This window comes from Tamandua tetradactyla, chromosome 20 (assembly GCF_023851605.1).
Source record: "Tamandua tetradactyla isolate mTamTet1 chromosome 20, mTamTet1.pri, whole genome shotgun sequence".
In the NCBI taxonomy this organism is placed as follows: domain Eukaryota; kingdom Metazoa; phylum Chordata; class Mammalia; order Pilosa; family Myrmecophagidae; genus Tamandua; species Tamandua tetradactyla.
Window position 1 is genome coordinate 49302045 of NC_135346.1, and position 15544 is coordinate 49317588.

At 44.0% G+C, this 15544-nt stretch overlaps 1 protein-coding gene across 8 annotated transcripts in view; it reads left to right on the plus strand.

Moving 5' to 3' along the window:
- TENM2 (teneurin transmembrane protein 2) overlaps positions 1 to 15544 on the plus strand; it is a 652889-nt gene that overhangs the window by 443657 nt on the left and 193688 nt on the right. For all 8 annotated transcript variants that reach the window (XM_077137592.1, XM_077137593.1, XM_077137599.1 and 5 more), the window contains one exon: positions 11113 to 11235. In XM_077137592.1, the coding sequence (XP_076993707.1) occupies positions 11113 to 11235 (123 nt within the window). The remainder of the gene's footprint in view (positions 1 to 11112; positions 11236 to 15544) is intronic.

Genomic DNA, 15544 nt, shown 5'->3' on the forward strand with positions numbered 1-15544 from the left:
CCTACATGGCAACTGTGCACTTGAAACATGGTTAGTGCAAGTGAAGAACTGATTTTTTTAATCCCTTTATTAAGTTAAATTTAAATTTTACATCAAAGCAATAGAAATTATTTTTCTGTTAAGCACACATTTATTGTTTTAATAGAAGGCCATTTCACTTTAACCATTGAAAATCTGGCATCTGATCTGAAATATCCTGTATATATAACATACAAACCAGATTTTGAAGACTTAATGCAAAAAAAGGAGTAAAATCTCATTAATGATTTTTATATTGACAACCTTTTGAAATGGTAATATTTTGAATAATGTTTTGAAAACATATCACTAAGTTTCTTCTTTATTACTTCATGGGGTTACTAGAAAAATTTTAAATTGCATTTGTGGCTGGTATTTTATTTCTGTTTGACAGTTTTGGTCCAGAGGCAGAATGCAAATCACATTCAGGGTGGAGAACTGCAAATGTGGGCATCTCAGAAAGGAGAGTGAAGCTCCCTCACTTGCCACAATTCTTTTTAATAGATCTGGGAGCAAAACTTAAGGACCTGAGGCCACTGATTAGGAGGCTATTCTGGGGGTGCAAAAGAACAGAGGTTTAGTCCTCACTCTGGAATCTTGGCAGGGTTGCCAGGTTTGCAAATTAAAAAACAAAGCTGACAACCCTAAACCTTGGGCATGTTGGGTAACGGAGCCGAGCTGCAATCTCCTCATCTATAAAATAGGGATAACAAAATACCTTCCTCAGGAATATCTTGTCAACATTAAATGAAACCCAATGAGGCAATTCATAGGGACGAGTTTAGGAATTTTACCCTCAAAGAGTTAAGGAATGAAAGCAAGTTGGGGAACTTTACAAAGATGCTCATCTGTCTTTAGCTCCCAACAGGGCTGTCTGTCTCACCCGGACATCTGACCTGAAGGTGGTCTGGGTTCCACCTGGATTAGAATCTGCAGTAGAGTTATGATAGAGTTATATAGAGAACAAAGGCCATGGGAGGGGTCATTTTGAGGAGCCACGTCAAATGTCTTTCTGCTATCATCGCAATGCTTTCTATAAGCAAAAATACCATGTCAGTCTACAGTTGCTGCCTATTGAGAGAAATCTGTAGATTTAGCATGGAAGACATGTATATGACCAAAAAAACTGAAATTACGTCTATAAAAAAAATTTTCAGAAACTTAAAATAAGTCTAATTGTGTCATTTATCTAATTGCAGATGAAAATGTAGTTATTTTTATGGGGACAGGTGGCATCCATTCCACAAAGATATTATCTTTTTTTTTTCCAGATTAGCTTTTTCTTACCAAGAAGCTAGCCATTAAGAAGTCAACAGAAGTTTTATTGAACATATCGGAGGGCTAAGAAGACTACCACATTTCCAGAAATTTCATTCCCCACCATGTAGCCAGGCCCTCAGAGAGAGAACTCATTTTTTTAACACTGGTAGTTCTTTCCATCAGAATCAAGTTTTAAATGTTTCAGGTTAGCCATTTGAAATCCACTTAACTAAAAACCTTTAAAGAGGAGGCTCAAGCCCAATTTGCTAATACAAAATTTTATATTTCTGAGCTAAAAAAAAAAAAATCCCTTTAATTTTGACCATGTCAAAATTAAAAATTTAAAAGGACACTGGCAGCCTCCTCCCCATGTGCCCAATTTGGCTTTGCTGAACAAATGACCAAATTGGAGTGAGAATTACATACAAGATTTGCTCCACATTCTTATTTCTTCACTCATTTCTCACTTCTGAAAAATCACCAAGTTCATGTGCAGGAGGCCACATGTGTGTATCAACCACAGCATCATCAGGCTGGGGAGATATTTTAAAAATTATTGATTTTAGATTCTATTTGTAAATAACCTTCTGCAGTAGAAATAACTTGTCATAGAAACTCAGTGTCATAACTATAGGATCAGAAAGAACCATGGCGCCCCTTTTGTGGACTAATTTTGTTAATAGGTTATTTTGCTCATTCCCTCCCTCATAAGCAGTAGTAGTAAAAATATCGCAGATTAGTGAGAGGAGGATCTCTCCCGCAGTCCCTTCATTTTCTATTTAATAAGGCATTCCATTCCACATAGGCTTAGACATTCTTCTCTGTCATTCTTCACGGCGATTGAATAGTACAGTGGAAAGAGAACTAGGCAAAGAGTCAAGAGACCAAGTCTGATTCCTGACTCAAGCAGCCACTGGTTGCCATGACCTTGAGCAAGTCATTTCACCTCTAAATAGGGCTCAAGGTCACTATCTCTACAGCAGAGCCCCAGACAAAATAATCTGGAGACTCATGCTGATTGGGCTCTTCTATTCTAACACCTCCCAAAATTGGAGGCTGATGAGGAAACCACAAAGATGTCTTTACAGGGGGGTGCAGGCAAATGGAGGACGAATATGTAGATAAGCCCACACCCCCAACTCTTCTCTCCTCTTGAAGTTGAGCTAATGAATATCCTGCTGCAACATAGGATGGTGCAGTTCTCAAGGACGCTGGCCTTGGGTGTCATACAGCTCAGGTTCAAATCCCACCTCTACTGCCTACCAGCTGTGTGGCCTTGAGCATATTAGTTTCTTCAGCTTCCTGAGCTTCAAATTCTTCATCTGCAAAAATGGAAAATAATGCACACACCTCCTAAAATTGGTGGCAAGTGCTTAGCCTCATGCCTGCCATACACAAAGCACTCAATAAATGTTACCCACTACCGCCTTTGCTATAATGGCAGAATGACCTAGGATCTGGCAGGAAGTGTGTGAGCCACGTTATTGGAGTGCTTCCATGCCCCCGATAACTTCTTTATACCTGCACCAACCCCCTGTGAGGTTGGAATGGCCATCCCTTGCCCCAGAGGTATGCAGGAATAGAAAGAGGAAGTGCACGTGGCAGCCTCTGCCTGCTTCCAATGCCAGCTGCCCCTCCCACCCAGCCCTGGCAGTTTGAGCAAATCTCCCAATGCCTCTATGCCGGCGTTGCCTCATCTTTTAAAATGAGAGTAAAAAGGATACATACCTCTAGGTTTAGTGAAAAGAAGTAAATGCGTAATGCATACCAGGTGCTTAGGATAGTGCCTGACAATTGAGCTGGTACTTTTTTTAAATATTAGCTTTCATTACAGCTACGGAAAGTGTTTGTGAAAGCAGTCCAGGGATTTGAACCCTGATGGGAATGTATCTGGTATGTCTCAGAGTCCTCGAATAGGGGAAGTTTCTCCTTTGCCATATTCCTAACCCCTCAGCCTCCCACCCCAGCCTTTTCTGCCCCGTTTCAGGCTGCCTGGCTGTGCACTCCAGACTTCAACCTGAGGGCTCGGTGGGAGCAGTTTGTTGGGGGCTTCCTGGACTCGGGGAAGGACAGTGAGTCTGGACCCTCCCTCTCTTGTTTGCTACAGCCGCAGGTGAAACTGCCCTGGGGACAGGGTAGGGCCGGTGCCCCCATCGCTGCCTTCCTCCTGAGCCCCTGACCGCTCCTTCCTACAGAAGGTTCTTTTCCACGGGGGAGTCTCTCCCTCTTTGTTCTAGCACACATTGCACATCTGCCGATCGATATGACATCTTATCCTCTAAAACATTCATAATGTCTGCTTCCTAGGATTCCGGTGGCCGCATGCTGCATGCAGCCGCCGCCCCCTTCCCTTTGTAGCTGGTGGTCTCATGGCTCTGCCCCCCTCTTTAACAGGGCTGCTGGTCGCTGGTCTTTAAAGAAAGGCTAATACTGCTTGGGTTGTCAACACTGAATGACAAGCTGGGGGAGGCGGGGGGCAGGGGTTGTGTTTATAGGTGTATGGGTGTGCGGATTGTGGGGATGTATCTTATCACACGAGCTCTTAAAATCCCAGACCCAGATTAAAACCTACTGATATTATCGTTTTCTGAAGGTATTTGGATCACGTGGGTCTTTTCTTGGAGAAAGAAAGGCTTTTATTTTATTTCTTTCTCAGAAAAATAGCAGCAGGAATAGGGTAGTAGGGGCTGGGCAGTGATGCCCAGGGCGGCTGATGGCTCCAAGGTTATGTTTGCATGAGGATGCGTCTGCTCAGTGCACGGTGGGCTGCCTGACCGCAAATCTGCACGTTCCTGGAGACTCCACACAAAGAGAAGGGCTGCACGCCCGAGTGTTTGTATTGCATATTGATCCGCCCTGATGTTGGGAACCAGAGGGCCTTTTAGAGGTCACCTGGGCCCCCCAGCACCACGCACCCCCAGTGTCGACACTCGAGGGGCCCCCATCGCCGCAGGGGGTTTGAGGGGAGTGGAGTAGATAGCACGAGGTTGGGGGTCCCTGTGCCTCCCAAAGCTGCAAGGAGCCCATTCGTGTACTCCAAACCCAGGGACTGATTAATCTCGTGGCTGTTCCATCCCAAGCCTGTCATGAGAATAGATGACTGCCCGGGTCCTCCGTGTGGATTCTTCTTGTCTCCAGAACATACTGCTCCCTGGTCCCAAAGCCGCCTCATGCAGCTGTCACCTTGCTCCCGTGGCAGACATGCAGAAGGGGGGAGAAAAACCGTCGCTTTTGCAGGAAAGGCTGAAATTAGGAAGGCGGCTGACAAAAATCCCTGCTGAGGACCGATTTAGGACCAGGGCTAGACGGTAAGAGAGTGCCCTCAGAGAGGTGAAAGCGGGCACATTTCCCCAGAGGGCCCCACTCATTCCCAGTGGTCATGCCAGGATCCTGGAATCACAACCACGACTCATCCTTCCTCTTGTGTGTAATTCCTGGCCATAAGTTGTGCAACCATTTTGGAAGCTGCAAGATGGGAGCTGGACAGAGGGAAGTAAGTTTTCAGAGCATTCTTGGGAGATCAGTGCACAAATCCCATTACTAGTAAAGGCTTTTGTGGGCGTCACTTCCAGACAGTGCTTTGAAAATTCATTCCGTTCAGTTTATTGCAATACAGTCTGGGAAAATAAGAGAAATCATTTCACCAAGGTGGTTTGAAAGGGATTTTTTTTTTAACTCTGCTGAGATTTAATTTTTTTAAAGCTCCTTTAAGACTTAAAGCATTTCTGTGAACGTTAGCCTCATGGTTTTCTTTGCATCCTTTATTTTAGGGCAGAAGGTAATTTTGGCCCTGACAGTGGCCCTAAAAGGGATACAATTAATACATTGCAGCAGCCTCCCCTTCTCTTCAAGGATGAAGCACTGCGTCCCCAAAGGATAATAAGCAAACCGACCAAGGAAAACATCCCCAAACATCTTGATTGTTAGCCAGCCTGAGTATAAAGTGAAGTAGCCAAAGAGATTTATTTTATATTTACAATAGTGGTTCTTCTAAGTTAAATAGCAAACCTGTTGGTGACCGAGGACATATGAATAGAGGGCTAACAGCTGCCTACAGAAGGAGGTAGGCATTCATGAGTGAGCGTCCACAAAGTTTAGAAGGTAATTAGTAAGAAATAATAGACCTGCCTTGCTTAGTCTTGGCTAAGCAGTTATTTACTTAGGAAGCTCCAAGAGCCCCCATTCTCCAGGAGAGTGGGAGTTGCTAGCAGGAGAGCACAGTGGTTAGAAGCTTTGACTCTGCTCTTAGAACTGTCTGGGTTGGAATCCGGATTTCCTATTTACTAACTGTGTGATCATGGGAAAGTCACTTAGCCTCTCTAAACCTCAATCTCCTTATTTATAAAATGTACCTTACATTGCCAGCACATAGGATGAGAATGGAAATGAATGAGCGTTCATCCTCAAAACGCTCCATTGGCATCCTATCTCACCCAAGGTAAAATGCAAAATTACTGCAACAGCACCTTTCCCTGCCACTCCGCTTATTCCATCACGCGCCACTCTTCTTTCCCGCTAAATTCGCTCCAATCTGGAAGGCTCTTCCCCAGAGGCCAGCATGGGTTGCTTTCTCACTTCTTTTAGGTCTTGGTTCAAATAATACCTTTCATAGAGTCATGCCTGACCACTCTGTATCAAACAAAATAAAAAACCACTTTCAATTCCCCATACCCCACCCCCCTTGTACTCCCTAACCCTATATTCTCCTTTCCACTTAAATATTTAATTTCTCTGTCTCCTGCTAGAATGTAAATTCCATGAGCACAAGGAATTTTGTTAACTGTTTGACTCCTGGTACCCAGGACACACCTAATCCACAGTAAGTGCTCAATAAATATTTGTGTTATGATAAATAATGAATAAACAATGGAATTGAAGTAATTAATATAATACCTGGCATCTTGCAAAAATAAATGTTAATTATCACCATCATAGTGGATGGGCTTATTTGCATGTGTTAATTTTCACCCATTTGCCGAGATACCTCTGCAGGTTGGCCAGCAAGCCCAGGGTTAGCCTGTGCATTTAGCCCTGACCCATTCACCGCAGTGCCCTCCCCACAGCATTGGTACTTTTGCAACTGGCTACATGTCCCACGGAGCCCTGCCATCGTGGGGGCAGGGAGGTCCAATTCGGATCCTCCCCATCATCCTACCTGGTCTGTGAAGGTGCTTTCCCCCATCTCTAAGACCCTTTTGAATCTGACCACATGCTGAGGCCCCAGGCCCAGCAGGCTTACCTCCCTCCTCCCGCTCCCTAGCTCTCCTTGGGCTGAAGTCTTTCACTTTCAAAGGGAAAGCCCCATCTCTTCCTCCGGTTCTGTATCGACAAGCCTGATCTTTAAAGATAGCCCCTGCTCCTGGGGGCCTGCTCGGCAAACACAGAGCATCCGTGGCCTCCATGTTTGCCCTCTTTGACAAGCAGGAGCTGAGCAGCTCTCTGGGAAGTGTTGCTGACATATTGATTGACTCTCTTGTCAGGCTGATCCTCTGCCGGCCAATGAACACGGAAGGTTCTAAGTGGCACCCAGCAGGGCCCACACAGACCCTAATTACTATTGCAGACAGCCCCCATTCCAAGCTGCCACCTTTCAAGGCAAATATTCTCCCTGTCCTTGCTAGAGAATTCCTGTTCCTGCCCTTGCTGGAGCATTCTCAGCTACCAGCAACCCACCCGACTCCCTTTCTCTCGCTTTGGCTCCCTCTGAGTATTTCTTTTCGAGCCCATCTGGCACACAAAAAATATCATAACTTCAATAAGAAAAATAGCACCCTAACTCCAGTTTGGTCCATTTATTATTCTCGCTGAAATCCGCTATCTGTGTGTGGTCTGTCCATCCTGCCTTGGTTCATTTTCAGGATTCTACGCAAGTTTTCTCCAATTAGCCAGGTGGATACATTCAGACTTTGGCTGCCTATTGTGTTTTTAGTGGCTGATTTCCCAGCTGCCACCTGGATGACACGAGCTTCTACTCGGAGCCCTTCGCCATCCCAATCTTGCTGACCCATGGAGCCCCGATGTTCCAGCCAGGGGTCTCTCTGGAGCGGAGGCTGTCAAATCATGATAAATTGTGCATTGGGGCTGTTGGTGGGAGTGAGCAGCGCTAGGGAGAGGGCCTCCCAAACTCATTTCACTTCTGACCCTGAGATCCAGACCTCTGGGGATGAACCGCTGGAATATCAGTTGAGGGAGTGGGGGAATCACTTGTTAGGTAAAATGTAAGTTGATGAGGCCCATGTTTACCCAAAATCTTGAGATGAAGAAGCAATAACTCTGGCTAATCTGAACCCTCTCAGCTTTCCACTTCTAGCTCTGATAGTAGGTCCAAATTGAAGAGACCAGGACACAAATGTTGAAAGCATTAATATGTGCTAGCAGGATTTTAGAACAGATCCCAACACAATAAGATATAAAGGAATGCACAGAAATCTGTTGTATAAAAATAGCGTTTCCACTTTAAGCCATTTCCTTTTAAGTGACTGTATCAGGGAAGGCAGTCTCAGATATGCTGCTGTAACAAAGAACCCCAAATCCTTTGTGGTTTGCAACAATAGTAGTATATTTCTCACTCTTTCTATATTCCATCACTGCTCAGCCATGACTTCGGACTCGCAGTATCTTCACTCATGACCCAGGCTGACTAGGTGGCAGAGGGAAAAAGGTATGACAGAGTACATGCCGGCCAAGTCATGTGGTCATGCCTGAATTCTACAGGGTGACAAAACTCTCCCTTAAGAAGGGGTGCTGACTGTGGTAGATGGTCCTTCGTTAACCACATGCGTTTGAGACAGAGGCAAGTGAAGCTCAGTTGCCTAAAGAACTTGTAAAGCGATCACTGTGAAATATGAAGCAGATAACCATCTCCTACCATAATCCCCCTTTGATTCTGAGATCCCCCTGTCCTCGAACGTCCACGATCAACAGGCTTCTCATCCCGGGGGAGTTCAGATGCGAAGCCTTACTCTGCCCGTAAGGAGCCATTATCTACCCGCAAAAGGAACCCTTTACAAAAGGTACAGAGACGGGTGGATTGAGAGACTGATTTCTCAGCCCAAGCCATAGAGCTAAACAGAAGCAGAATGAGAACCAGCATTCTCATTAGGAAACTCATTTATGCCACAGTTACCTTGCGTCTTTAACCTAAGGACATTTAAGTCCATCCCCACAGCCCAGAAAGATATTCTCATTTTCTTTCTTGAGTAAGAGAGAAGGGATAGCTGAGCAAGACAAAAAAAAAAATTGCAAACAGAAGTCTATTTCAAACACCACCACCACCCCCCAAAAAAACAAGAGAATGCGGTTATATCCCCGATATAATTCTCACTTATTTACTTAACGTTGAGTTCAACAACAGAAAATATGTCCAAACTTGAGTTTCATTTTTGTTGCATTGCTTCTGCTGGGAAGTCAGAACTTATGCTCAGCAGATTTGGCTTTTCCCCTTTTCCCATCTTCATTTCACTTTCTTATTTTTCTTTTCACTTCTGGGAGTTGTCTGAAAAGTTACTTGCATATTCTGACCCTCACCCTTTGCACCTCAGCTTTGGTTTTCTTGATTCAGAATGTTTTTTCTTGATTCAGAAAAAACAGCATTTTTTGTTGTTTGTGAAAAGATCCTATGGAACCTAAAACAGAAAGGGTTTGGGGTTGGGGGGTCGGGAGGGAAGTCTTTGAAAGAGAGAGAATACAGTTTCATGACTGCCCTCTTTGTGTTTAGTAAGATGAGGGTATTGTTTGCTGGCTTTTTTTCCCAAAGGTGACAATTGCAATATGCTCTGTACCTGGGAATGACAAGACTGAGTGCTCTAACAGAGGAGCATCTTTGACGAGACTATTCATATTGATGAGCCACAAGGGAGGTTGTCATTTTTTTGCTGATGGACCCACCACTGCCTTCTGTAGATGTAAGAATCAAAGCTTGGTTAACGTGAGCCCCAGCTGTACCTGTAAGACCTGACTACATCTATCTTAAGACACGGAGAGACCCTCTCTAAAGAATCACAGCTCCAATGCAGAAGCAGCTGGCTCAAGGCAAGCCTTGATAACCCAGTAATAGCAAATTAAACAACAACAAAAAAATCATTTAAAAATAGCTCATTTCTTGGCCCTCTTCACCTGGTAATTACAAATCAGAAGTTATCACTATCTTAAAACAGCCATGATTAGTTCTCATTTCCTGACCTCTGTGCAGTGAAAATATGTCATTATTTGAAGCAGTAGAATCTGGTCTCTTCAAATAAGTAACCTACATATCACGGATAAACTGCAGGAGAAAATTAGGTGCTACCTTGACGGAAAGTGTACAGTAAATGTCACTTATTCTTATTAGCCTTTACATTCTCAAACACTTACAACACTGGGACTCACACTTCAAAATAATGTGTAGAAAGACAACATGGTTCTGAGATTGGGATGTGGGAAAGAAAAAAGAATCAGACACTTTACCCAGGGACACCCAGCCACCTTAGTCTGCTGCCATCAATCTGAGCTTCATTGTTTGGAGATAGGTTTTTAACCTTAATAGAACGCAGTCTGACTTTAAGTGGTGGTAGGCATGTAGAATTAATTGCTGTGTGAACAATTTCCTAAGCATTGTTAATTGCGTTTCCTGTGGTTAATTGTTTCTCCCAATCCCTGCATCCAACTCGGAACCTTTCTCTATCAACAGCCCTTTCTCTCCCACCGTTGCTACATTGGCTTCAACTTGTGTCCAGCTGAAATGCCGGACAGGCGTGACACCGTGGTTGTCAGATGGGAAATATTCAAGAGAATTAACTCCTTGTGTATTTGCAAATGAAGCATTTCTTAGATAAGGACTTGGGAAAAAAATACCTGTGTTTGAGATCTGCCTTTCATTCCACTCAATATTAACAATTCACTGCAAACCATGAGGGGGGAGGGGGGGGGAGGCTTGCGCTTGCTACAGGTTGCAGGGAGAAGGGCCCAGAGGACTGAGGAGGGGGAAATGGAAGACGGAGTTTGTGTCTGGGGGCTGAGAAGCACATGGAAGTGAAAACTGAGCTCTGCAGACTTATTTCTTTCCTTAGCAAAGAAGTTGCAGTGCCTCGGAATTCTTTGTCTTAGTCTGTCTTTTGGAGATGTGTGCATGTGTGTACGGGAGAAAAAGAGAGAGCAAGAAAGGACTAGAACATTTCTGGGAAAGGAGCCCATCATCACCGCTGTGAGCTATTCCCACAGCCTTACCGAGAGGTGTCAAATTGTCATGAATAGGGGTGGAGAGGAGAAATGTTTTTTTGAGTTTGAAACAAGTACATGGGCTTTCAAATGGGCCAATACAACTGCAAATTCTGCTGGTGGCACTGGGATTTCAGTGCAGGAATGTGAGATCAGCAGACCTGTACCATTTAGGAAGTCTTATTTTGAAACGTTTACATTGTGAGTAGTTTGGGGGAAACCATCCTTGCCTATAGTCCTGGACCACCAGTCTGAAAACAGGAGCGTCCAGAGTGTAGGAAAGGAAGGGTGTAATGGACCCCTGACTCCTCTGTGGAGATTGTGATTGCCGAGGTGCCTTTTCCTCTCCCTGGTAGCACCATTTCAAAGGTCTGGGCAATGTCCTCTCCTCCCTCTTCCACCCCCCAATGGGGGGCCCTCTTCTCCTGAAGCTGCGGGCCACAGCGGCAAAGAGGAGCCCTAACTGCTCAGATCAACCTGCTTTCATATTTAGTTAATCCCTAGGGCTTCTGGCAAGCCATTTTTGAACTGCGGCTTCCTTAAAAGGCAATCGCTTAGAAAAGGCACCTGGCCCTCCCCCTTGACATTTGCATTGCTGAATTATCTATTCATATTTTCATTACTTTGTCTCTCCTGCAGCAATGCATCTGCTCGGACTCAATTGGCAACTCCAGCCGGCAGATGGACACACCTTTAACAATGGGATAAGGACCGGCTTACCAGGAAACGATGATGTGGCAACAATGCCATCTGGAGGCAAAGGTGAGGTTACAGCTGCTGCTTGCCCTCTTGAGGTCACAGGAAAATTCAGAGCTCTTACCAGCTGCTTCAGGTTTTCTAATTCAAATCTTGGAAGGTATGCAAAAATTTAAAGAAAGGCGCGGAAAAAAACCAAAACATCGCCTTTCCTAGGTGTCCCTGTTTAAAAGCTGTTTGCTGTTCCCTGTCTGTTAGCTGTGCTTGGCTGGAGCCATGGGGACCTGGCAGGTGCCTGCTCAGAGCAACGTGCATACCTGTGCTGTCTACGATAACCGGTGCAGTCTGAAGCTGCTGGAAAGCCTCCCAAGGCCTGGGCAGAAGCAGCAGCTACAACAGCAGCTGGAGTGGCAGCAGCAGCAGCAGCAGGAGAAAGTCCTGCCTAATCAGAAGGCGGAAAGCAGCAGGCAGCACATGCCAGGAGACTAGGTCCCTCTCCTGCCAGGAGAGATGCGGTGTCCCTGGGGAGGAAGCACCGCCTGGCATGGCATAAAAGAGAGATGCTCAGTGCTGTCCCGCTTTTTGGGGTGGGGGAGAGAAAGGAATTTGACAACTAGGGAACAAAGCTTCGCTTTCCCAGAACAGAGCCGGGGACAATAGAAATGTTTATTGAAGCAATCAGGCAACTGTATTCTTGCAGGAAAAAAAAAGTGCTAACAAGGTGCTAAGAAGGAGGAGAGAAAACAGAACCGTGGGGAGGCGGGGACAAGGGAGCAATTAAAAGACAACAGCAGCCAATGGCACAGCTCTCTGGCTGGCACATGGTGGGATGTTGCTGAATTCAAGATGGAAATCACAAACAGGAGAGGTTGCATTGAAGGTTTCCTCCAATCACAGAATTTTCCACCTTTCCTCCCAGCATATAAAACCAGTTCACCCCATGTTTCTTAAAATATCCCACAGACATAGTTCCAAGAAGTGACAGGAAATAATATTCACTGGGTGACTGTTATATGCCAAGCTTAATATTGTGTAACTTCTTCAACAACTCTGAAGAGGGGACAATTATCTCCCCAAAATTGAAGCCCAGAATATTTGAGAAACTTGGCCCAAATCAAACAAGTAGGCAGATACAAACCTGAACTAAGATCTGGATTCTGTGTGTCTTTGGCCAGGACATTGGAGTTTTTCTTCGATCAGTCATTTTCCACTTAACAGTGGCAGGAGACATCTACTCCATCCTACTCTCTCCTATTTGTAAAGTTGCTCAGAGAAGATTCCAGAATTCATCTGCCCTTAGAGTTACACATTAATCATCATGAGATGTTAATGTTGCTTGAATTGTTCTCTCTAGAGCTGTCCTAAAGCCTGCAAGCATGACTTTTTGCCTTTTTACCCAGTCTTCAGGAATCACTCAACTTATCTGTCATTATCTTAACACTCAATTACCTTTAAGTAAGCATGAAAAAGTTGTATCTGAAAATGAAATTATGTGTTTTCTATTATCAGGTACATTAAATAGACCTAAAAAATGAAAACTTTATTTTGCCTTAACTGACAAAAATGGCTGGAGCCAGAATGGCCTCAGATGGGTAATCTCTTCACTTCTAATATTTGACTCCATCTGTCTGCTCCTTCATTTCTTTATAGCAGTGGTTCTCAGCTGCGGACAACTTTGCCCCCCAGGGAGCATTTGACAGTGCCTGGAGACGTTGGTTGTCACAGGTGGAACGGGTGCTGCTGGCATCTAGTGAGTAGAGGCGAGGGTGCTGTTAAGCCTCCTGTGATGCACTGGACTGCCCACCACCACAAAGGCTGATCTGGACATCTTAGGGGTCTCAGTTATGTTTTATCCATAAACATCCTCTAATTTTATGTCCACAGCCTGCCTATCCTTTCAGAAGAATGCAGAATATACACTTGACAGTGAATGTGCATATTCTATCATCAGGCCCTGGGATATATTTTATATGTGTTTACGTTCTGAAATTTTATACAAATCCTTTGCAAATAGAGTCCTCCATGGATGGGAGTCACAGCTATGCCCTGACCTTCACAAACTAGCACCAGCCCCTCCTGCCATTGGGGATTAAGTGCCAGTTTTAACTCCCACCCCCTTTCGACATCCCTAAATGGCATGGTAGAAAACTCCTCTCAGAAAACAAGTCTTGATTGAGAGGATGGTGTCTTTAAGTGAACAAATGAAGAAACACTTTCTGTTAAGTCTTTGGAAAGACTTCAGTTATTCACTGCAGATGCAACACGTCTTAGAAAATATTGTGTAAGTCGTATAATATCACCAGTTCAGATATTTTCCAAATGAGTTATGGGACAGACAAAACGTTTGCCAGATCATTTCCCGGTGAATTTTGTCGATAAGATACTTAAGAAAAAGTGAGAGAATTTTAAATTGTCTAAAGTGGAAATTGAACTTCCTTCCTGAATACCAGAAGAGTAATCTTCCAGTGACTGAAGAGCGTCACCTCTCTTCTTAAGTCTTTCTAAAGTTTAGGTTATAAAATGACTAGAAAAGTTGGGTGGTGTGACGGTGGCTCAGTGGCAGAATTCTCACCTGCCATGCCAGAGAACCAGGTCTGATTCCCTGTGCCTGCCCATGTTTTTTTAAAAAAGAAAAATGTATAGAAAGATTTGGGCCTTCTCTCTCTCTCTCTCTCTCTCTCTCACACACACACCCCTAACTCTTAAGAGAAATTGACCTTAGGTTTCTTTACCCAGTGACCTCCCTTCTGCCCCCTCCTCAATTCTATACATTTAAATAACCCGAATCAATCAATCCCAATCCACTACTTTTCCAGTGTTGTAGAGGCAATCAAGATATATTGGCAATAAGTAAATTAAATAACACCCCCTCCACGTGTGTGTTTGTGTGTGCACGTGTGTGTGGCATACGATAATCTTTCACTCTGGTAATGTTTTAATCAAGATACACCACACATTGCCAGGGAGGTTAATCTTATTAAGCAATTAGTGGGTAAGTACCCTGCAGGAGCAAATTAAAATGTAAGCAAAACACTGACATGTGAGTCCCATCTAAGATGGCACATCGATAGAGATTTCATTACCTGGTCTTTAGGAGTGTTTACATTCCTCAGGTTTGGAAACGAGTTTATTAGACAGGCCAGCTACACACTGTGATATGTTAGTGGAAACAAAGCACTTGATTAATTGGTTGAGAGAGTATGTTCGTTGGGTTTTGTCTTCCTTTCCATTTCCATTTGTTGTTGTCCTTGGTTTATTTTTTTCTCCTCTCTCTCTTTCAATTAATTAATGCATTGGTTGTTGGGTATCCCATCAAGAAGAGGGAGCACACCTACTGCCAGAGTAACTCGCCATGTCACATGTATTTCTGCGTTAAAAGTAATGAACTAATCCAATCTTCATTACAACAGCAGGAGCACTTTTCTATACACCTGGGATTACATAAACATTGAGAGGGAAGATTCAATTCCGGATTCTCACCTGGTCAGAGAATATAAGGGAATCCAGTTTGATTAGCTGAGATCATGAGAACGTTTCAAGGACACATACTATGTGCCTAGTTTGTCCACTGGTTTTAAGAAAGTTTAAATTCCCAAGTAAAATGTCATGGGTCATTCTTAAAACCTATCACAAATTTCATGGTATCTTCTGTATGAGGGGTCAGCCAACTACAGCCCGTGGGCCAAATCTGGCCAGCTGCCTGTTTCTGTAAATTAAGTAGGATTGGAACACAGCCATGCTCATTCTTTTGCACATTGCCTGGGGCAGCATTCCTGCTGCAATGGTGGAGTTGAGTAGTTGTGACAGAGACACAAGCTTTGTGGGATAGAAAGATATATATATATTTTTTTTAATATCTGACTTCTTGCAGATATTTACTATCTGTAAAAAATTACTTATTGCAGATATTTACTGACCTTTTACAGTAAAAGTTTGTTGACCATGCTATATCATCCCCAAGCCCACTTCTGCTTCTCTAGGGACACAAATTATAGGGGATTAGGAGAGGTCAAACCCCTCCCCCCCCCCGCTGTATACATCAGTTTTTTCTTCTTGACCCAGTACTGGTTATAATATGTTTTTGGTAACTCTGCATTGAAATGTCCTCTGTAATACATGACTCAGGAGTCAGTCTGGCTGGATTCAAACGTCAGCTCTTTTCGCTTAGAAACTGTGTGATCTTAAGCAGATCATTTGTCACCTCTAAGCCTCCAGTTCCTTATCTGTAAAATGGTACTACCTCATAAACTTACTGTCCAGGATATAAGAGACAATCCTTGTCAAACACTGTGGGTGGTGTCAGGTACTTAGTCAGCAGCCCATGAATATTAATTGTTGTCACTGACGTCATCATTACACCTCTCAGTCAGTCCAT